This window comes from Echeneis naucrates, chromosome 11 (assembly GCF_900963305.1).
Source record: "Echeneis naucrates chromosome 11, fEcheNa1.1, whole genome shotgun sequence".
In the NCBI taxonomy this organism is placed as follows: domain Eukaryota; kingdom Metazoa; phylum Chordata; class Actinopteri; order Carangiformes; family Echeneidae; genus Echeneis; species Echeneis naucrates.
The window spans coordinates 16,516,683-16,540,447 of record NC_042521.1 but is presented as its reverse complement, the minus strand read 5'-3'; the positions used below and the strand labels follow the sequence as shown (position 1 = coordinate 16,540,447).

Sequence of the window (23,765 nt, the reverse complement as noted above, 5' to 3'; positions counted from 1 at the left end):
GCGTAGCTTTAATTTATCCAGAAGATAAATGATTTACAGTATCATTGTGCTCTGGTAACCATCATCATTTTACATCTTAATGAGGCCAGTCTTTTACATGTGGTGTAGTGGATGCTTTGATAATATCCTGCCTGTAAATTAAAATTGCTGGAGCCAGTCTGTGTCATTGGAAGTGGACCAGAGTTCTTGGCTCGTACAGCGTGAAGTAATTTCCTCCAGGACAGGAGATAATTGTTGATTATTGCTAACACTTTACAGGCAGCTGGGGAACAGCTAAAATTACTTTTTAAATTGTAGTTCCTGATATTATTTGTGTGAAATAAGCAGTGGGACGGGATGGTGGGGTCTGATCTCATCTAGCAGTGTTGCCCCCCTCCCGCCCTTTCAAACTACAAACTACATCTACACATCTGGACCCATCACCAACACCCTGTAAACCATGAAAATTAAATGTGCTGCAAAAATCTGGTCACAGTTCAGTAGGCAAAACACAGCAGGATAGCATATATTACAGTATCTAAGCGTGTTTGAATCTACATTATGTATTTTGTATTTAACAGTAAATGGATAGCTCAACCACTCAAAGCAATTTACACAGCAAGCCACAGCCACACTTCACTTACACACGATGACACAGGAGACATTCCCAAAGATAACTTGAAATGCAGACCAGACCTGCCAGACCTGCTAACCCTCCTGATAAAGTGTGGTACTGTAGCATGACACCTCAGCTATCAAAAAGCTCACTGAGGACATGAGGACAGGCCTAAATGTCCACTTTACTCTCTAAAGATGTCCTCAGTAGAAATGTTTAAAAGTCAAGAACAAGAGCTACTGACTGTTTGGGGCAACGGGAAAGGGAACTGATTATTAGTGCGTTTGTGTATCTTTTAGTTTGTTTGAAACCTCTGGTGTATAGTGTGGTCACCACAGTGCAAAAAAATAAAAAATAAAATAAAAATAAAAGTCTCAACAGAGCAGAAGTGCAGTGCAGGGGAGGATATCTGTGCATTCCTTTAATTCTAGGACACATTTGCAGGTAAAAGAAATGAAGTATTTCAAAGTATTCACATCAACTTGTTTTATTCATTGTTTGTTAAAAACGCATTGCATCGGTTAAAAGTTCCAAAGCATGTTGTCCAGCCTAGTGGACATGTCACCAACTCCTTGAAAAATTTGTGTAAAAAAATTAAATTGATTTTTTTTTTCATGCCTAGGGAGTAATAAAGACATTTGGGAAAAACATCCTGCAGGAGCTTTTTATAATTCATGCATCAGAGGGTTAGTATGTTGTAACATATCACTTCTCTGTGAATAATAACCTGACCACATATAAAACACTGTTTTCATATATTTTATTTTAAAATTCTGGGTGTTTTAAATAAAGCAACCACAGACATTGTAAGTTGTGCTGTTGATGGCGGTTATGACCAGTTAGTTTACATTCAGCAAACCCCAGGGCCAGTTCTCACTATTGCTTGCTAAAAGGTTATGTAACAAGTGGCTCTGTTCTCTCCGTTCCAAAGTTCATTGCAGAAAAAAATTGACTTGATAACATGTTCATATACAGATACATTTCTATTTCACTCATTCTCAGTTTCAACAAATAGCACATGGGACCTCTCAGCATTTGAAAGCCAAAAGAAAAAATGTAAAACTGCGGACATCTTCATGAGTAGAAGTTGGAGAAATATACTTCTTTGATGTCTTGTCAGGAGTTAGTATCGGGGATTGATGCCACACTCAATAAATTTGAGGCTTGAGTCAGCAGTTTCATCCTTGCTTGGTTCAAGGACTGGAAACGGTCATGGCCTGACTAAATTTGACAAAATATCCCTAGAATTTATTGATTAATGAATCAATGATTAATGTTCTGCACAAAAAACGATGTGAAAAATGGTTGTCATGCTTAGCTAAGCGGCTGCTACCATTTATTCTCATGGCCCCAGAGCATCTGTTGGGGCTTGTTGTGTCTCCTTTATGTCATTTTGCAGATTCCTGGTTGGGAGTAGGTTTTGTGCTACACTGATGCAGGGTTTCTATTGTTACCATCCTTATTTGCTGCCTTAATTAATTTAAACTTACAGTATGAGTTCAGTGTTTGAACACATATTTCCCGTTCAAATGAATATGAAAGTGTTTCCAAACTTTTGAATTGTACAGTATATCCTTTTTTTTTTGTAGGAAAACATGTCTTTATTTCATGTTGTCTCTGAACCACGATACAATTGTTATGAGAGCGCAATGATGTGCAGCAACTTTTGCAGCTAACCAAGCAGAGACTACACCCTTCTGTTTTAAGTGACATTAGTCCGCTATTGTGAAAATAACATTCCTTTATTTTCCTGCCTCTCAGTTTTAAACTTGTCAAGCCTACAGCCAGTCACACATTGCAGACTGAATCCAACCTTGATTAAAAGAAAGAAAATATAGTAATAGCACAATGAAAAGGATGGCACAGAGATGAAAGAATTGGGTATTTTGCTGAGACTCTCCTTGCATGTGGTGTTATTAAAAGTAGTCGAACTAGACAATTTAATCAGATTGGTAAACCAACTTTTCTTAAGTGTCCCATAATCTATTTCTCCTTTTATTAAATCCAGCAGGTGCTCAGTATTTATATCCACATCTTGGCAGATATTGGATTTTACAACATTAGAAGGTAGGTTAGGATTTAAGTTGAGAATATTGAAATTGCTTGCCTGTAACTCATTCAAACATGTCTCTTGCCTGTCTCCTGCAACACACTTGAATGAATGTGAAATGTTGTTAATGTCTCCAAGTCTTTGGAGGCCTTCAAGTCATGAAGTAATGCGATCTGTGTCCATTATTTATATGCATGTCTGTGCAGGAAAAGAGGGAAAAGCAGCTCTGCTGACATAGCGTGTTGAAGGAGGCTAAACGCAGTCTGAATACCAGAGAGCTCCTCTACCTCCAGGAAAAACACACTGCTCCAAGTTGGACAAAGTTCTTGGACTTTGTATGTGAGTTTCAGTTTGCTGTAAATGGAGGACGCCTTTCCCATTGAATCTCAAACATAAAGTCTATTTAGCGGCGAGCACATTGGAGGAAATCTGTCCACAGCACTCGGACCGGAGCAGCTATGGGCTGCATACAGATGTGTGCCCGGATTAAAGCACATCACGTCTCAACTTTACTTCAGTGCATTTTCATTTATTTATTTATTTTGCGTATTTTGGATCACTCGGTGTTTCAAGTAGCAAGTAAGTACAGCAGGTTTTCCGGAATCTGTTTTCAAAATAAAACACAGCAGGAGTAGAAAAACCATTAATAAAGTTATTCTAATGACCTATTTGACAGTAATAAACAAATAAAGAAAAGTTCTATGGATTAATTATTGCGCAAGGATCGCTGTAATTGTATATGTTTGTTTCAGTATTTCAGACCACTGCTGGGTAGATTATATCTCCAATAGTACACCATCACTGAAAAACTCATTCTGTCTTCTACTAACAAAGTAGCCGTCTAATTAATGTAGTGGGGTATTTCCCTCTGAAGTGTATTGTAGTAGTAGATGAGTAATAGATGATAAATAAAAGTCAATATTCTCAGCACAAGAGCGCCATAATTGAACTAAAAACAGTTAATGAGTGAAAAACTAAGACACAGTAAAAACGGGCCCACTACTGTCTCTTTGCCTGCTTGTGTGTTTTCGACACACCAACCCTAACCCACACATTGCAGGATAGATTTCCTTCTTCATACTTTACGTTTTCAACTCAAATCCATCGCCTCTATCATTTTTGGATTCTTCTTGTTGCTGGGGAATCCAAATAATGGGGCTTTTATTGTTGTGGTGAAAGCACAGGGCTTCCTGGCTGAGTTGAAGGTGGCCAGCTTGACTTGTTGTCTCCCACTTGAGAAGAAGGAGGCAATGTGTTGAATGTTTTTCTGTCGGCGGGCGGAGGAGGAAGAAGAAGGGGACGCCTCAGCCGCGGACGCAGAAGGAGACGAGGGGCCACCACAAGGTGAGCCCGTCGGGGGTCAGTTAACGGGGGCAGGGGGCCGGACTGCCTGCTGAGGAGATGGACACCAGGCGGCCTGTCTCCGGCAGAACTTTCCTGGACCGACACCTGAGCGGTGTGTTTGCTGATAGTGGGCACAGAGAGAGAGAGAGAGAGAGAGGGACTTTAACATACTGAAGTCATGTTCAGCTTCACATTCTGACCCCTTTCTACAGCAGCACTTATATTACACTACATTGCATGGCCATTTTACATATGGGTAGGAGGCTGTTATTATATCGCTGTATTTATCAGCTGCTTTATATACGCTATGCCGATGTTCAGGGTATCTTAAATAATGTATAACTACATGATTTCATGAGTGTATTACATTCAGCAATAACCTTACAGTTTATTTGTCTCGTGGCAAGCGCAAGGTGAAGTAAGGGAATTTGTTATATTGCAATATGTGTTGAACTCTGAAACTAAAAAAAAAAAAAACAACAACTACGAGCAAACTAGGAAAAACTGAGAAAAAGATGGGAAAGGTGACTAATGAGATATTATTGAATCTCCTCCAAACACATTTATTACCTAAATGTGAAGCCTCACATAGAGCAGATGATCCATACAATGCTATCATGCAGCCAGCCTAAATGTTTGAACAAAGAACCATTGTGTGCCATTTTATACCGTTATCTCTTAAAATCTGCAGGAACCATCCAGCAATAACCTGTAAACAGCTGATGACAGTTATGGGGACCATTGTGATGGAGAGAATTGGGCGAGTGTTCATCAGTTTGCAGCAGATCAGGGGGGTACCTCAGATGCTGACTAAGGCTGCCCCCTCCATGCCTGGCACCATAAGAGATACTGAGGTTCCTTACTACTTCAGGGAGCGATACGTCTGCACTGGCTATCGACCACTCAACCAACACTGGCGATACTACTTTCTGTCCTTGTTCCAGCGCCACAATGAGACACTCAACATCTGGACCCACCTGCTGGCATTTTTAGTTTTCCTGGTAAAACTGTGTCAGCTCGGCGAGACTGTGGACTTTGTAGGTGACCCTCATTCTTGGCCCCTGTTGATCCTGATCCTGTCCTCTTTAGCCTACACAGCCTTCAGCGTAACAGCTCACCTGCTCGGTGGAAAGTCTGAGCTTTGCCACTATAGCTTCTTCTTTCTGGACTACATTGGGGTAGCGCAGTATCAGTATGGCAGTGCTGTAGTTCATTTTTACTATGCTGTGGATGAGAGCTTGCACAGACAAGTGCATGGTGTGTTCATGCACGTTGCCACCATCCTCAGCTGTCTTTCGTGCTTGGGTTGCTGCTATGGCAAATACTGCAACCACAGTCTGCCAACCTGGGTGCGTAAAGTGTGCCAGGTTGTGCCCTCAACACTCGCCTACATCTGGGACAGCAGTCCTGTGGCAATGAGACTTTTATATTGTTCCAAAGCCAGCAATGACCCAGCTATCCTCTATCACTGCGGCCAGGTGGTTTTCTTTCTCAGCTGTGCCTTCTTCTTCACCTGCCCCGTGTTGGAGCGCTTCTTCCCTGGTCGGTGTGATTTTGTGGGACAGAGTCATCAGCTGTTCCATGTTTTCCTTTCCTGCTGCACCCTGTGTCAGATTCATGCCTCCCACCTCGACTACGTGGGCCGCAGGGAGCTGTACACACGCCTGCATACGAGCAGTGAGGTCGTTCTCTTTGTGGGACTCTATCTAGTCACTTTATGTGCATGTGTGCTAATTGGCGCCTGTATGCTGAAGAAGGTCAAACAAGTGCTAGACACCAAGTCCAAGTAAAAGATTGGATGTCCCACTGAAGCCTTTCGTGCCTGTCCCTCTGGACTTACTGCTTCAATAGAAAGGGAGCAAACTATTATTGCTGTCTGCTTGTAGATGTAAATCACTATTAGAACATTTTGTAATTGTAAATCAGAAATTACAACAGGGATGCATAATGATATTCAGAACTAGTATTTTTATACTCATCTGTATTGGAACTAATTTACTGTATCAGTATTTTTCATGTATGATCAACAGCTGGAAAAGTGAGTACAATCAAAAGACTATCAAAATGTGCAGTGTCATTGGTATAGCTGGTTAAAAAACAAACAAACTGATGACTTGCATTTATTTTATTCCACAGCATTGTGATGAACCGCATCTTAAATTGGTAGATATTTATTTGATTTACTTTGAAAATATGGTTATACTCTAATCAAAGCATGTAGATGACGGCAACATTTCTCGTGTGCAGAAATCTACTTGGGCCGTCTAACTCCATATAGTATAGTTTGTTTTAGCCCCCCCCCCCCTTTAAGGGTCTTAATTAAGGGTCACCACAGCAGGTTAGCTCTGTTACTTGCATGACTGATTTGGCTACAGGGCAAACCTACCACTGGCTTTGCCTTGTGGCTGGGGTTTGAATCTGGGGCTTCTTCATGCAAAGCATGCACTCTACCACTTAGCTACGTCCCTGGGCCCAGACACTATATTATAGTAACAGAAATAAATCTATTTTACAATGCAAAAGCAATGGTACAACATAAATGGCCAAGTTTGCACATTTGATGCAAAATTGAGCATGAAGTTGATGTTGATAGAGTACTACATTAAAACTTGAAATGTTTTTAAGCCCTAAGTCCCATCAGACAATGGCACAGTACACATCCTTTTAGGAATGAAGATGCTTCACATGATGATATGTTTGTTGCCAGTGTGAGATTTGAATTTTTTTTAATGCCATTGTCATTGTGCCAGTGGAAGTTCAACTTCATAGCAATTTTAGGCTAATTTAATGTTATTTAATATGTTAGTTAATGATATTTTAAGAGTGATTCATAATATATGGTGAAAGTCTTTTCAATATGCTTTATCTATATTTTAGACATATACACTGTTTTGCATTATGCACTGTATGTTAAGAGATTGGCAATCACTGTGTTGTGTTTTACTGCAAATCTTGTTGGTGGGTTTTGTTCACTGGAGAAACGTTAACAAAGGCACCACAACAGTATATTTTTTGGGAGATACTAATGTTATTACTGACCAAAAAGCAGGATTGAATTATAAATAAACATTATTAATATTGTAATGTTAATATTTAGTTAAACCTGAGTGTCACACTTCCTCAAGTTATGACATCTCATCTCCTGCCATCTCCAGAGCAACTGTAACAAATCCCCTCATTGACCATTAAACACTGTTCAGAGCAACATGTTTGTTACCTTCATTGTTATCTTTAAAATGCAACGTGCTTCTAGCCTCCCTTCAGCCTATGAGAACATTGTGCCATTTACCAGATTGCATTTTCAGTGACAGAAGCAATCATAAGTAAAAGTATTTTTCTAATATTGTGCCTGACTGTTCAACTGAATTTACTTCTACCTTAGTTGTGTCTGTTTTTTTGTTATTAAACCTGCAGCTTTATTCCTTGTCTAATTGACATTATGTTAAACCTTTAGCCCTCTGTGTTTTTTCTTGTTGTTGTCGAGTTGGAATCAAAATCAACTAATGCCCTGGTGGGGCAGTATGGCGGCATGACCACAACAAGAAGGTCATGGGCTTGGTTCCAGGGCCTGGGGCCCTGTGCTGAGTTTGCATCTTTGCCCCATGCTTGCATGTTTTTCCTCTGGATAGTCTGAGTTTCTCCCACTGTGCAAAGACATGAATGTTTACATTGATTGGTGACACTCACACTCATGGACTGGTGACCTGTCCAGGGTGACCCTGCCCTCATCCAGTGTGAGCTGGAATTCGCTCCAGCATCCTCTGTGTCCTGGAAACAGATAAGCGGTTGAGGAGTCATGTAAAATGAAAGAATGAATCCCCTGGTGATCTGGTTTGTTTGTAATGCTTAATAACTTGAGAATGTATGGTGTTATTGCAACCACTATGATTTCTCCATTAGAAAAAAGTGTGTTAATGCAAATCTTGTCAACTTGTTTTTAGGTTTGAAAAACAGTTGTGACAACCATTGGATGCATAACAGATTGTATACCAAATGTGGTGTTTGATGATTCTTGATGGAAGTCCTTGAATGGTTAATTGGTCTCCGTAGCAACCTGTTAAACAGTGTTCCTCCAGGCAGAGCGTGAGGAGGGCCTCAGCTGTTATTTACGTACTGAAAGGATACACTTGACACTGTGATGCTGGTAATTTGTAAGCTCATTATAAACCCTGGCACAAAGTGAATCTGTGATTTATCGTGCTGGATCAGCATGCAAAAACATGGGCTTAAAGCGCCAAGAAACTGTGAGGACTATATACTATTTTAATGTGAAAAAAAGACATGAATGATTGAATTGATAATTTATTTTTATTCTGTATCTCACTAATCAGGGGTTCTGCCACTAAGATGAAAATGTACCTGTGTGTCTGTGTCACCCATTAAATAGAATGAGCAGAATAAAGTGGCAGTGGTTAATTCCGTCCATCTAGGAAGCAGATGTTCTGTTTCATCACTGCCTCACTCCCACCAACAATAAACAGATGACGCACAGGCTTCTCTCTAGGCTGGCTACCAACTTGGAGTCAGTCGAGCTAGTCAGCCTGCTAGATAGCCTCATACATGTACTGTTACACCTTTGTGGCATAAATTGTGATCTGGGCTCTGCATAGAACCTCATTAAAGACTGTTGGAGCTGTTGATGATGCGCCAACCTGTTTTACTGAAACGGTCCGAACCTTAGGAAAGCCTCCTCATGGGAGTTATACTCCACCTGTGAGGTAGTTTGTTATGGGTTTTGGTCCCACTAAACAGCACATGAGTTTGACTATACAAGCCCAGAATCTGAAAAGTTATGTCACAAAATTCCTCTCAGATTTACAAGCATTGGTAGAGCACCTCAAAGTGGTTCAACCCCCTCCCACTTGCCCAGCAGGTTTCCGGATGAGAAATAGGTTAAATCAACTTGCACACAGGGCTCAAATTCTCAGATATCCTTTACCAACAGTTTGGGGGAACTTAAGACATGGTTGAACAAAGACAGACATGAATCCAATGCCAATGAGCTGTGTGTGGAGGGGGAAACTACCACAAGGAGCCTGGAAGGAGCATAATGCCTTGGACTCCCCTGCTGTCCGGCCCCTCAAAGCTGTATTCATCAAAGCTGAGGGCTACTTCTGAACAACTTGGTAGATTTATTCATTCAGTCACTTCATCATGTGGATTATGTGGTTGTGTTGGTTGAGCTAGTTATTTACCTCAGCTCCCAAAGTTTATTCAAAAAATATGCCAACAGTACCACAAAGCTGAACACTGGTCTTCCCATTAGACTGGAAGTAAATTTTCTGATTCTGAATTGTTTCTTAGAATGGGTATATCATTATACATGCTCCTCTTTACATTAATTATTTTTACTAATGTTCTTTGGATGGAGATAATCCAGATCCTTACTTTATGTACGCTGGTGTGAAAGCAAGAGAAGCTTGTGTCTCTGTCTCTGCGTATGTTGTGTATTTCTACTGCCCCCAAGTGTTGATGAAGGGATATTTTTTGAGTTAAACAACACATTTGGAGATGGACCTGGTTAAATATTCTTGTGTCATGAGCAGAATTGGTGTTAAACTGCATCTGTTGTGCAAACATCAGAGGTGATACTGTTAACCTCTTTTGCAACTGTCCGATATATTGACTTTCCTGTCTGATCCTAGTTTTATTGTGCACTGCTGTGTGTTGTTCTGTACTGCAAGGCTCAGTTAACTCACAAGCCCGAATCAGTTGAATTATGGCACTGTTGGACTGTTTCCCACATTCCTGCTGTGCTACTCACAATAGAGGGGGCCAGTCTACTTTCCTCATTAGACTTCATTGGGCTCAAAATACATTAAGATAATTATAATGAGTTTGACAATGATGTCTTGTGAAATAAAACATGTCATAGAAGCATAAATCTAGATTATTTTCAAGTGTCATACTGTTGCTTGGGGGTGGGGATATTGGTGGTGGTGGTGGTGGTGGTGGTGGGGGGGGGGGGGGGGGGGGGGGGGGGGGGCGAATAAAGGACAGTGTACTAGACCTAGGCCACCCCTTAGCAACCATGTTTTATATTCAAGTTTCTTTGGGCAAAACAAAACTCCTCAATTAATTTGATACCCTTCACAGTCAGCGGTTCTTTTAGTCGGATGGAAGCTAACCATTATCTTGCTTTAATTCATCAAAATCAAAGGAGCTTTTGGTAAACTGGATTTATTTTACCCATCTGTGACTTTTTCGAAATGGAAAATATTAAACTTTTTCAAAATTTTCAAAATTTTTTCAAACTTTTTCAAAATGGAAAACATTAAACTCCTTATGTCGGTCCCATTTCACTGAAGACCCAGCAGTAGATTAGCGAGAAGCTGTGAAGAACTAATCAAGAGACTGTGTAAAGGGAGGGACCACAATTACATATTATGTCATATCACTATATGCAAATTTAGATAGAGGCTTCTATACCACTTTCTCAGTGTGCCAGTCCATAGTTACATTTTACCTTGATGGAGATGTTCATCTGTACTCTTTACAATTTGATGAAATTCCCAAAAGTAGTTGATATAAATTCATTGATTACCATAGTTTGAACAAATTTTGTGTGTGTGTGAATAGGTGTAAACATGTTTTTGAAACAGGAAATGGATCTTTTTCAGGGTACACTCTAGAGGCCTAGGATTTACATTTAGATATCTGAAAACATATATATTTTTTCTTCTTCAGTAAGAGTCTCGACAGCTGGGTGAGTAACACCAGAATAAGTTCTGCACACTGCGAGACGCTCCTGCCTTCAGTTCAACGAGCGCAATGCATTGCGTGTGTTTTATTTTGAAACTAACGTTGCCCAACTTCCCCTTCCCCAGAATCAAGACCCGTCGAGCTTCACGCGAGCGAGAGGAAGCGACTCCGGAGCAGTAATACTAAGAGTGTGGAAGAACCAGCCGCCATGGGAGTCAAACTGTACTACACCACCGTCACGGCCTCTCGGACGGTGAGTCGGGCGGCTTTCATTTGATAAGTTTGGGATTTTGTTGCTGCTTTGAGCTCCGTTCTCCGGCAGCGGCGGCTAACAATGAGTCCAAAAGACACACCTAGCACCCCGTCGGCGCTAGCTTCTTCCTGACTAACCGTGCAGCGGGCCCATACAGCTCACTGCCGCTTCCATCAGCACTAAGGCGATTTAAGGGGTTAGAACGGGTCAAGTTCATCATGGGGACATTTAGCCAAACACAAAGACCTGCACACGAGCCGGGATGCAGGTCTCGGTAGAGGGAAGGTGTCTCGTTGTATTTAGATTTTTCTTTGTAATGAAGCATGCCTGGCTAGGTTTCTCTGCAGAAATGTATCTTTAAAACGTGACAGCATGGTGTACCAATAAAAAAAAAAACTAATCACGACGCTATCATAGTGCCATTTGTTGTTGTTCGGAACAGCCAGCTGCATCGATCCAAATGCGTCCGTTTCCTGTGCAGAAACTGCACACCAAACGTCGTGTAAAAATATGGCAGTTTAGCATTGCCTTGCATGTGGCAGAGGAAATATAATGTCAAGGCCTTTGAGGAACAAGAATTTCAGAAAAGGTTCATCAGATGTACATGCATCACATGTTCTAAACAACCCCTGAAGTTATATAATTACTCATGTGAATGTTGCAGTCCTAACATTCAATCCTCTACCAAAAGATTGTTGGTCGGTGACTGTGGGCTTTTAATAATGTCCAAAATATTTATGAACTAAGAGCTTCCTGACGTAAAACATACTAACCAATAGAACTCGCAAAGCATTGACATGGATATTATTTTACTTAGCTCTATGTTAAGATGCTAGGGTAGTGTTTAAATGTGTGATTTTGTAATGGGAGTTCGGCAATGTTTTGCTACACAAGATAAAACAAATTTGTATTTACCGTTACAGGCTGACATCAGCGCTGTTTGCAAACTATAATGAGCAAAAACTGTGCAGAACAACATTAAAATAACTTTTATGGCACTTTATGAAAAAGGTTGTAAGGCAATGCACTGGACCAAACATCTGGTTTCTATTAGCTGAGAGGAATTCGTGTAGTGGAAAAGTTTTGACTGCAGTAGTTTTTAACCCTCCCATGGAGCTCACGTCGCCTCTGGCTAGCCTGTGTCTGATATCAGTGTATTAATAAAACAGTTAGCTAGATAGCATTTTCAGCATCATCACGCATGAGAATAATAATGATTATTCCCAATCACAATATCTTTTATCATAGAAATTCATAGAAGACAAATCTGTGATTGTGTGTGAATGTAATGCAATGTGCAGCCCGTTTGATTTGCTCAGACAATTATACCTTACTTGAAGGTCATATTTCACGTTTAGTTGTTCCCTTTTAAAAACATTGCATTTGAAACATGTTACTGTGGTTTGTCAGCTACAGAGTTTCCAGCAGAGGAACTTGAAACTGTTAAAACGTGAATTCTGTTCCCCTTTTCCCCAAAAAACAACCACAGCTATTCTTACAGTTGTGTGTCACTAAGTGCCAGATTGTGTTTCCAGTTAGTATTGTGCTTAGGTGTGGTCACATGTACCCCCTCCCGACTTCCTCAATTGACTAAAAGATAGTGTTCACCAGGGACATAAATCATCACCCAGGAGCCAGATAATGCCGATACTTTTTTTTAAAGGCACAGCCTCTGCTCCTGTTCCTGAGGGGCCTTACCCTGAAGGAGAAATGTCAGAACAGACTTATTTAAATAGGTTTTTGGTGGCATTCATCTGTTGTTCCTACTTATTTTAAATAAAAGCAGGGTTTGAAGTCGTGGTGACAGATAATTCAGAATGCAGAGAAGTTGCTTAGAGTTGAATGAATTCATTCCCCTCAGAGTGAGTATCGCCGGGTTGAACGCATTTCACATGGCCACTCGTGTTTTTCCCCATCTCAGGTGAAGTCTCAGCAGGCAGAGGTGATACGAATCCTTGATAGTAAAAGCATCCAGTACGAGCTCATCGACATTTCTGTGGGAGGCGAGCTGCGTGACGAGATGAGAAGCAAAGCAGGGGACCCGACAGCAGTCCCTCCCCAGCTTTTCAATGAAGACCACTACTGTGGGGTGAGGGAGGCGCACACGCTCAACTCAAATGATTAGAAATATTGAAGTGTTTTTGTATCAATGAATCATTGACCCACGTGTCTATCTCTGAGGAAGTGCAGTGTTGTGAAATGTTTTTTGGTGAAGAGTTCTCCAGAAGCGTTAAATTAGTGGTTGTAATTTTCATTGATCTTAACATTACATTGCAAAATACAGCACCACTTTGTTTATGTCCTATCCCCGCTTAAGGCTGGCACATGAGGATTTTTATCAGGCGGAACAAGTTATTAATGCACTGCTGCTGTTGCAGTCACATACCATTACACTGTGGAAAGCCACAGCTACAAGCATGCAGCTCATGATTAATTTGTTTATTTATATTGTATTGTATATGTATGTACATATGTTTATTGTAATTTGAACATGCAGCTGTCATCTCAGAAGCTCTGTGTCTTTTGCTTTACTGATTGATTCTCTTCCTCTTCACAGAACTATGAAATGTTTTCCGAGGCGGTGGAAGCAGATACAGTGGAACAATTTCTTAAACTGGCATGAGGAGGGTGAAGTGTAGTTCTCCATCTTAACCCCAGCCACCTCCCTGCCTGCCCTGTGCCCTAATGGAGGCCCTTCATTCACACTCTGCACCACTGACAGTGTCCACCCACTTTCAATGCCACAAAAAGAATGCCAAATATCTTGTATTCAGCTAATCAGAAGACCCACATTCCCCTTAATGCACCATTAGACTATTAGTCAGTCTTAATTTAGGTTTATTCTTGTGTTTTGTTTTTTTTTTCTCTTCAATTATTTTCAGACCCTTTTCTGTCTGACAGAACAGTGTTACTAATTACACCTAGCTTGCTAGGAATCAATGGGGTGTCTAAATGTGTGGCACTTAGGCCGACTAATCTTGGCTGTGTCCACATGATCGCGGGAGATTAAACTAAACAACATTTAACACAAAATCTTCCTCATCCTCTGCAGACCAAACACACATCATCACTCAGTCCTTACTACTTTGTCGTCTTTTTCTGTAGCCTTCAAGTTCCCATGTTGTACATGACGGCACACAATCTGTACTTCACATGGATGCAAATGCACACGGAAGTAGCAAGGACCCCAATGTCCTTAAACCCAATTAATTATGAATTATACCAGCTAAAAGATGCCTGTTTGGCCTGGATGTTTTGTTTTGCTATTTTTGGTTCTCATGATTACCTTATGCATTATGTGACAAGAGTTTTGGTTCTAATATTAGAATCCCTTAGAGTCCACTGATATTTAAAAACACAAGTTACTTTAATTTAGATGGAAACTACCAACTAGTGGATTTTGAATGTTATGGGCAAGACAAACAAAATTAAATAATTATCTTTGCACTAAAGTTGTATGCCGTGTGGAGAAACGTAGAGATCCTAATGTCGGTATTACTAAGATCATCTGGATGTTAGATTTGGACCAAACGCTCCCCTCAGATATGTTATCAAGGTCTCAAGTGAACCAAACTTACTAAAAGGTTGGTCTACCACTAAAAATAAGTGGTTAGGCATTGCTGGCTGCTTAATTTGAGCATCAAGTTGAGCAGGATAAACATTTGGTGCCAATATATCTCTAGTGAGTTTTTAGAGGTGGTTATTCACTGTAGTATTAGCACTTACCTGACATCTTCCATGTCATCTGTAATTTTACTGTGTAACTTGAAAGCTTCACCAATGGTTGCTCTTTATTTCTGACTAACAGGGCAAAAAGACGCCAAACATGTATGAGGAGGTATTTCATTGGGACAGTAAATAATTGGACTGAAAAGATGTGAATCTTTTTTCTTGCAACCATGTAGCTTTTCCTTCCTCTGTTCATTTGACATTAGTTTGACTGATTGTACTGGGAATGAAGATGCAGTAATGCAACTATGCACTGAAACCCTGCCTCATCCTCAATAGACATAAAGGTCGACACTGGTGTGTTTAGATTGACCTGACATAGTCTTACTAGCCTTAGGGAACACTCACCACATGGGAAAAATGAAGGCTTCACTTATTTGTGCTTTTTATGTATTTGCATCATACATTTGATTAGTCTCAGTTGAAATATTATGTTTTTGTATTGGTTACATATCTTTTTTTAATCGAAAACAGTGTGGTTTCCCTTCTTACATCTGTCAGACCCCCATGCTTTCATAATTGTGTTGTTATGGATTGGGATCCCCAGTAATGACAGCCTTCAGACACAATGTTTGTGCACAGTTTTGTAAGTCGATGGTTGTGGATGTTTGCCTGTTTTTGTCTTTGTATATTCACTATGAACCATGTTTTAGACATTCCACGTCTCTCTTGAACTCCTGCTTTGCTTTTGGACCAATTCCCCTTGGCCAAAAAAAGAAGAAATTAGGGAATAAAATGCTGTTGTCTTCCAAGAAGATTGTGAAAAGTGTTTTATGGGTTAAAAAATAAAATGGAGTTGAATCTGCCTCTGCCTTTTTTTTTATTTTGTGATCAATAAGAATTTGTACAATTTAGCCTTGTGTAATTATCTATTTTTCAACAGCTTTAAATACTGTTTGCTAATATAAGGCTACCCATGTTGTAATTTTTATAATTGCCTTTCAGCAGTTATGAAGAACTCATAGTACATTCAATAGTGAATGAGTGAGTTTACTCAGTTGCAGTACCTAATTTCTCCTTTGGTTGGAGGTGCAGCGCGTCAGACTGCAGCAGAAGAAGACGACAACAGGAAGCAAGCAATCACCACCCTGGTTGCAAAATAAAAGCCCAGAGCAGTTATTCTGTAAGGCGATACTCATGTTCCTAATATGCTGTGGTTTTAATATGAAAATATTGAGCGGAAGTTTAGCTGTTTGTGGTACTAAACCCAGATCCAAGGAAGGAAACTGAAATTTTGACTGGAAAGTGCGAGGTAAAGGTGAGTTAAAGTCATATATGTGACGAAAAGGTGTGAAAGAGACTTAATTTGACTGCGGCTACTCCTGTCAGCGCTGCTGCTGTGAGTGTGTGAGCAGTGAATAGTTAGCAGAGAATAGTTAGCTATGCTACGCTCGCTGACACAGGTGTTTTGTGTGAATAATGTAGTTTATCGTAAGCCGTTTCTGTCTGTCTAAACTATCTAAATCGATGTTACAGAGTTCACAGCCTCTGCTTTGCTTCGCACACCGTTTTCGTCGCGTCTATTCATTGTAATAATCTTGCTAGCTGCCACTTAAAGCTGATGCTGTTCACTGTAAATGTTTGCTAAAGAAAGCCGTTTTAATGCAACGTTAGATGTTGAAAAAATATCTTCGTTAAAGACTCATATTTTTCAATCCAGTGTATATCCTGAGGCCGTCGGTTGCATTTTTTTTTTCATTCAAACAGCTGAGAGTTATTTACACACCCCAGCAGGTGTTTGTGTGTAGTGTGCACTGTTTCCAAAACAGGAAGATACATAATAGGCCTTAATAGGAATAATATAATATTATAATTTTAATAAAAGTGTGTGTATCAATGCTCAAATCTCCCTTGGTTTGTCATTATGCATTTTATTGGTTTCCAGTGGTTCTGTCCAGCTATCCGTCTTTGGGCTGAAATATATGAATGGCAGAGGTTAAGTTCAAGCAAAGTGCAACATCGACAAACTCAACTGGTTTTCTCACTAACCTTTTGGTTTTGAAACATCTACATCACTAACAGAAAACAGCAGCATCCCTTACTAGAAACAACGTCCTGGTTATAATGGCTCATTCGCGCTGCAACTTGTGAAGAAATTTAGGAATAGTCAAAGAACGAGATGAAAGTGGTTCACTATCAGTTCGTGAACCAAAACTGAATATGACTAGCCGTGTTACAATTTTTTTGTTTTCTCTCCTGTAAGGAAGTGAAGATGAGTGTCCCAGACTACATGCAAAGTGCTGAGGACCACCAGACAGTGCTTGTGGTGGTCCAACCTGTTGGCATAGTACCCGAGGACCAGTTCTTCAAGATCTACAAACGTATTGCTACTGTGAGCCAGGTGAGCATCAGGGACTCACAGCGTCTCCTCTACATCCGCTACCGTCACCACTACCTGCCTGAAAACAACGAATGGGGCGATTTCCAGACGCACCGCAAGGTGGTGGGGCTCATCGCCATCACCACCTGTGGCTCGGCCAAGGAGTGGTCTCAGACCGCTGAGCGCTTCCATGGCCAGAAGGAAGTGTACAGCTCCACGCTGTATGATTCGCGGTTGCTGGTGTTCGGACTACAGGGGGAGATTGCAGAGCAGCAGCGCACTGATGTGGCCTTTTACCCCAGTTTCGAAGACTGCTCAGATGTCGAGAAGAGAGTGGAAGACTTTGTGGAGTCCATATTTATAGTTCTTGAGTCCAAGCGGCTCGACCGGGCCACAGACAAGTCTGGTGACAAGATCCCTCTGCTGTGTGTCCCTTTTGAGAAGAAAGATTTTGTGGGTTTGGACACAGATAGCAGGTGAGTTGCTCTCTTTTACTTGTTTTCAAAAGCCCTTTAACATGTAGAGGCTGGTCAAGGGGTGGTTGAATGGTCATTTAAGTTTGTAAATGTGATATCCTGCCTTTTTGATTCTGAATGTGTGTTTGTTTCTGTGTCAAGTTGTTTGTTACATATCAGCCTGTCTTCGCAAAAATCTGTCTGTTGATTTTTGCTGCGTTCATTTTCGTTTGTTTGCCTTGGTTTATTTGTCTCTCTTCTTTTTTTTTTCTTTCATACTGTCCTGTGAGTTTATTGTTGGGTGTGAAAAGGTGAGATGTTTGATTCATTAATCAGCCCATGCCAATCCCAAAAGCTTCAGCTCTGCTCCGTGACAAAACAGCCATACCGCTCATGACCCCAAGCCAAGCTCATCGCTCCTCCACATTGCTCCACAGTTCATGCACAAACAGATTTAAAGAAGTTTTGATTGAAGTTACAGGCCAAAATATCAATCAGCTACAAAATAAGAATGTACAGCAGCAAGACAAATGTGTAAACCAAAAATGCCACGTGTTCACCAAAATTCATCACAACGTACATCGATTATATCATAAGGGTTTTTCAGTGGGTGGATATGAGGCCTGAGTTACAGGACTACATTTACAATCCATTGTATACTTGCACACAAATGTCAGCAGTCTTGTGTGACACTGTTACAGTTTGGAGAACTCCACTGTTACATGTGTAGTGTATTAAAGGGAGAGAGAAGTCAAAAGACCATACCTGTGTTTTTGTTATTGATGTACATACATATGTTTATAACATATCAAATTTAATTTTACTACAACCAAATCCATTTGCCACAGTGTACCTTTGGTCACTCTGAGCCTGAGCCTTGTAATCATGTATCTGTCTCTCTGTTTGTCTGTTTGAACCTCAGCTCATCCTTGATACTTTAATATAGCTGATAGCACACAGTGCTACCTCTTTATAATCTGTGCCTTAAAGGGCTGATGGAAGCTTTAGTCTTTCAAACTTAGTGGTAGTGCAGCTGATTAGGTATTGTTGGGGAATTAATTTCCTTATTTTCCAACAGTGTTTACAATTTTAAACTTTTGCCATTCGTAGCAGTGCGCAATCCATGCTTTTTTTCTACTTACAAAGAAAACTGTATAATTGTGCAAAGCCAATAAAATGGCCCATCAGATTTCAGGTGAAATCTCAGAGAAACCAGTGGGAGGGGTTTTGGCGGCGGCGCCAAGGGCAGTGACTACTTTGCTGTGGCATCACAAAGTTCCAGAAGTCCTCACAGCTGGTTTTAAGGCTCAGTTTCTGAATACATTCTGTAAGCATTTTCTGTGGACTGAGACTTTTTTTATACTTACGTTGTATTAATGTAGAACCAAGACCCAATTTCTAATCAGAGATAATATGGAAAACTATCTTTAGACTATATATGAGCTTTAATAATGTACTAATTAAGTGCAAATTATGCTGTGATCAAACTGACCAAATTAGAAGGAAATTAAGAACTTGATAGATGGAGTTACCTGATGCTCATACATACATACATATATGCAAAATTAAATACAATTAGTGGCCACCTTCAAGTGTGCCATCATCTTGTTAAAAATTTTATTTGTGACTTCATACAAAAAAAGGATTAGGGTTAGGGCTATCGCACAAAAACTTTGGTATGGTCTTTTTAAAAGAAGGGCTCATAGTGTGGAGTCACTATATGGCTCAATACATCTGGCTGAGACTTTTCCCTTCATCAGGAGACTGGGTGTGGCTTGGGGCAGTTTGGCATGAGAATAAATCTTATATACCAACTAGGGATAGCCCTGGAGTTACACTTAAAAACATAGATTTGAAAAGAAGCCCAAAGATTGAGTTCAATTCTGGGTACATTCTTTGTAAATTTCTCAGTTTTAGATTTATTCAACCAATATAATGTTGTTGTTGTTGTTGTTGTGGTTGTTTAGAAGTAGCTAGTCAATATTAGTATGAATTTTTAATCAGATTTACATTGACTAGAGTACATGTTTCTGTAGATTTTCGTATCCCTCCTTCTAGATTACACAACAGAGGAAACTTTGTCCATGGCTTTGTGTTACTTTGACTCTGCGATCACCCGCTGATCCACCTTATGACCTTCCCACTCTATTGGAAAGTTCTGGTGTCTTGCACGATAGGATCCTATTTTTCCTCCAAACAGTTCTGTCTCCCTGTGTCCCTGTGACGCTGCCCCTTCCTCAGCACCTTTTATTATTTTGCAAGACCAAAGAGTCAGGTCATTGACGTTTTGTTGCTCTTCTCAGCTTGTCCTTTCTCACTCCCATGCATCTACTGTGTAGCTGAATGCTAAGATCCACCTGAGTCTCCTCTCTGAAGTCCCTGCTGACAAAATAACAGGCAGGAAGATGAGCAATAAAAAAAACAAAGCAAAACAGTGAACATGAAACAATTTAACAGCTGAAATTGTGTATGTTTTCAAGAATTTGTGCCTCCATATTCACTGGGCTGTTTTCAGAAAAAACTTGTCTCTCGCTCTCCCCTGTTGTTCTTCCTCAGGCATTATAAGAAGCGTTGCCAGGGGCGGATGAGGAAGCATGTCGGGGACTTGTGTCTACAGGCAGGCATGCTGCAGGATGCCCTGGTCCACTACCACATGTCTGTGGAGCTGCTCAGAGGTGTAAATGACTTCCTCTGGCTGGGTGGTAAGTCTCAAGAATGGGAGCCTATTACTACATAGCTCTGTTTACCTGCTGAAGTGAGTGTTTAATATTGTGATAACTATGGGGCAACATAACAGCAATACTTGCATTACCATTCTGAGCAAAATCAATGCTGACATTTGACATAGGGCAAGACATAGAGCACCAAAATATCCTTATGATATGAAAAATCAAAAATTATGATTAGGTTATCAACTGAGAAGAGGTTATCAACTGTGATGAGTCAGGATAACTTTTAACCTATCTCATAATCTTATCAGGGAAACTCTTAACAGGCACTGAAATAATTGATCTAAAATGAAGGCCTTAATGATCATTTTTATTCGTTTTGATGTATGTTTTCCTGTACAGACACTCCCCAATTTTAATGTGTGGCTCTGTCTGTTCGTATCTCTGAATGTTCACAAGTAGAATAGTGATTGTATAACAATAGTTTAACAACAGAGACTCAGACAACAAGGACAAATAAAAGTAGGACAGAAATTAAGTAAAGTTGAAGAGAAGACATTACCACACTACTCAATATGAATAAAAACATTTGCAGAGTAGATACTGTAAAAGTGTAGCGAAAGCAACAATAGTGTATATGTTAGTTTTTTGGATCATAAAAATGGAAATAAACATAGTTTATTCATATTTGTCTGCAGCTGCGTTGGAAGGTTTGTGTTCAGCCTCTGTTATATTCCATTACCCTGGGGGCACAGCAGGGAAGGCGCCAGGACGCAAGCTGAGTATGTCCCAGGCAGCAGACGCAGGGAAACGCCACAGACCAGGTGAGCAGATTGACAGAAGCAGCGGTCTGGATGGGATAACGTGTCGACTCAAACATTACTGAACTTTGCACGGTTAAGCTACTTCCTGTGTATGGACAACACAAGATGAACTGCTGAAGCTTCTCTTATTTACCCTGCTGAGTGCTACTTGTACTAAAATGTAACATCTGCTTCCTCTGACATTTACATCCTTTGAACAGTGTTAAAAGGATGTAAATGTTACTGCTTGGTGTATCTTCACTTGAGCTGTATCAGTGTATGTGTATGCATGTGTTTGCATATGCATGTATGCACTCCAAAAGTAACTACGGAGAACATGACATCTGAATGAACTGAGGTCAGAAAAATTAAGTGATGCAGCTAATTTTATTTTAAAATGTGGTTTATTTCATGCTTATGCCACCATACATAATTTTACTTGATGAAAATTAAATGACCGACAGAACGAGATCGCGGATATAAGTGACCGAAATGAGCTTCCTCAGAAGGGTAGCTGGCTTCTCCCTTTTGGATAGGGTGATGAGCTCTGTCATCTGAGAGGAATTCAGAGCAGAGCCCCTGCTCCTTTGCACTGAGAGGAGCGAGTTGAAGTAGTTTGGGCATCTGGTTAGAATGTCTCCTGGGCGCCTCCCTTGGGATGTGTTCCAGGCACATCCAACTGGGAGGAGGCCCTGGGGCAGACCAAGGACCAAGTGGAGAGATTATATCTCCTCTTTGGCCTAGGAACGCCTTGGCACCCCCCAGTCAGAGCTGGTGAATGTGGCTGGGGAAAGGAAAGTCTTGGGCTTCCTGCTGAAGTTGCTACCCCTAGACCCAACCTCGGATATGCGGATTAAGATGGATGGATGGATGGAAAATTAAATTTTATTATCATTCTTTCAGAATAAAATAAAAAAGGCATTTGGAGAAAAAGGAAACCCCTCATCCAGCAGCTTCAAAAACACACAAATCTATTTTTAAAATATCTTTTTATTGGTATATTTAAAAATGTTTCCTACAGTTTACATTTGTTTTGGTGTATTAAATTGCATGCTAAGAGCCTAGTTTGTTTAGCTTAATTTGTTGAAGAGCTGAAGCAGACGCAGACTAACACTGCTAACATTGCGCCTTGCGTCATGGAGTGAATCTGCATTCTTTCTCTCTGTCTGTAGGGGCTCAGGAGGTTCTCATTGACCCAGGTATGGTATTTCTAACCACCAAAGCTCTTGTAGACTACCACCTTCCTGTTTGCTCGTGGTTGCAGTAGACCTTCGTTTTGCGCCATTCTTTGTCGCACGTCTTCACAATGTTCGTTTTCTTGTGCTTTATTTTGAAAATCACCTGACGTTTTATTTCCCCCTCCTATTGCAGGTAGTGTCCTCTCTGTGTTGATTTGATTTGCAGACACTTTTTTCCCCTCTTGTACCTGTTCTCACAGTCAAATTTTTGATGATCAGTATCACATTACCACATGATTGAAGACTTGAAGGCTCTGAATGGCCCTCCTTCACCCATTATTTATCAAGCCATCATTGTCTCGACCATTCTTATCTTCCCTTCAATGGAAAACACAATTGAAAATATAGTTTCTTTATCTTTCTATAATATTTAACTGAAGTACCAGCAGGTGGCATCCTTTACCTGGTGCACACTGCTGATGTCCTGCTTGATGAATGATTACTGTTGCCTAAATAAATCACATGGTACATTTATATTCTCTCATTTCATCTTTTCAAAAGTATCACTTTATCCATTTCTGTGCAGATATTGTTTAAGGTGTCTCTTTCTTATGTTGTATCTGCAATTTAGCCAGCAAATAGTGCAGTGCAGTATCTCATTATTCACACGATTGTCATAGTGACAGCACCTCAGTGTTGCTGGGCACAGCCCTGTTGCTAGGTGACGCATTCTCAATTGGTATTTGTATTCTAATCAGATTTGGCCAGGAGATACACCTTGGAATAGCTTTGAAAACATTTGTGTGTTAGCCCGTCTCCGCCTGGGACACAAAACCGCATTTGGTCCATCTCATGGGCCTCAGATTTATGCGGACAGTGTACAAGCCTCAGAACATTTTACATAGTTTACTTGTTATCAGCTCAGATTCCTAAAGGATCTCTGATGCATATCTGCCTTTCATTTGTTTGAAATATATAGTATACATGTGACAGTGGTAGTCAGGGAGATTACCGTTCCCCATGTTCTCATTGCCACTCTTATTATTTCATTTCCCTTTGTGGTGCAATAGACCAATGAACAGTTATCCATGTGTCCTTCTTAAACTAACCTTTTACCATCGTCTTTTGAGCATAGGTGCCCTCACAGCCAATGGGATCAGTGCAGACACCAGCACTGAGATTGGGCGAGCGAAGAACTGCCTGAGTCCTGAGGACATTATTGAGAAATACAAAGAAGCCATCTCCTACTATGGAAAGGTACTTAGCAACTCTAAAATAGTAAAATCTAGTACATTTGCATTGTCCAGATGTGGAATACAAAAAGACAGGACTCACATGACTTGAGAATATACATGATAAAATACACGATAAGTCAAATACTGATGTCATATTAATTGTATAAATTGAATAATTTGACATGGCTGGAAGGCACTGAAAATATGATATAACAAATTGTACACTATAATGGAGTGAATTATTGTTCCACTTTGGCTACAATGACTGAAACACATTTCATTGTATGTACCTAACAAGGTCTTGTGAGCTCATACACTTAGATTTAAAAATTTAGGTCTTAAAAAAAACCCCAAACAACCAAAAAAACTATGTTGTAAAAATCTTTTTTTTTATTTTTTTTATTTTTGGACATTTCCATCTACTGGCTTGGA

General features: G+C 40.3%; 3 protein-coding genes across 5 annotated transcripts in view; all 3 read left to right on the top strand.

The window, feature by feature from the left end:
• Positions 1 to 3,853: 3,853 nt before the first annotated feature.
• paqr7a (progestin and adipoQ receptor family member VII, a) lies at positions 3,854 to 7,623 on the top strand. The gene is made up of 2 exons (XM_029514255.1): positions 3,854 to 3,989; positions 4,681 to 7,623. Exon 2 carries the CDS (start codon positions 4,712 to 4,714, stop codon positions 5,777 to 5,779), a length of 1,068 nt encoding a protein of 355 aa, XP_029370115.1. The 5' UTR covers positions 3,854 to 3,989; positions 4,681 to 4,711; the 3' UTR covers positions 5,780 to 7,623.
• Positions 7,624 to 10,817: 3,194 nt separating this feature from the next.
• On the top strand, positions 10,818 to 15,478 carry sh3bgrl3 (SH3 domain binding glutamate-rich protein like 3). Its single transcript, XM_029514173.1, has 3 exons — positions 10,818 to 10,944; positions 12,866 to 13,033; positions 13,502 to 15,478. The coding sequence occupies exons 1-3, from the start codon at positions 10,900 to 10,902 to the stop codon at positions 13,565 to 13,567; spliced, it is 279 nt and encodes a 92-aa protein (XP_029370033.1). The 5' UTR covers positions 10,818 to 10,899; the 3' UTR covers positions 13,568 to 15,478.
• A 385-nt stretch (positions 15,479 to 15,863) lies between these two features.
• Positions 15,864 to 23,765, top strand: part of trappc9 (trafficking protein particle complex subunit 9) — a 192,056-nt gene continuing 184,154 nt past the window's right edge. Inside the window, exons 1-6 of one of the 3 annotated variants that reach the window (XM_029513913.1) lie at positions 15,864 to 15,931; positions 16,877 to 17,469; positions 20,005 to 20,150; positions 20,816 to 20,941; positions 22,093 to 22,119; positions 23,234 to 23,355. In XM_029513913.1, coding sequence (XP_029369773.1) covers positions 16,886 to 17,469; positions 20,005 to 20,150; positions 20,816 to 20,941; positions 22,093 to 22,119; positions 23,234 to 23,355 — 1,005 coding nt within the window. In that variant the 5' untranslated portion in view covers positions 15,864 to 15,931; positions 16,877 to 16,885. The remainder of the gene's footprint in view (positions 15,932 to 16,876; positions 17,470 to 20,004; positions 20,151 to 20,815; positions 20,942 to 22,092; positions 22,120 to 23,233; positions 23,356 to 23,765) is intronic. The other 2 variants (XM_029513914.1, XM_029513915.1) reach the window with 2 other exon arrangements.

Bases quoted from the DNA above. Each gene is read 5' to 3' on its own strand.
- paqr7a (XM_029514255.1), top strand. From the start codon at position 4,712: ATGACAGTTATGGGGACCATTGTGATGGAGAGAATTGGGCGAGTGTTC.
- sh3bgrl3 (XM_029514173.1), top strand. From the start codon at position 10,900: ATGGGAGTCAAACTGTACTACACCACCGTCACGGCCTCTCGGACG. The intron at 10,945-12,865 runs GTGAGTCGGGCG...TCCCCATCTCAG, and splicing joins CCGTCACGGCCTCTCGGACG to GTGAAGTCTCAGCAGGCAGA. The intron at 13,034-13,501 runs GTGAGGGAGGCG...TCCTCTTCACAG, and splicing joins ATGAAGACCACTACTGTGGG to AACTATGAAATGTTTTCCGA.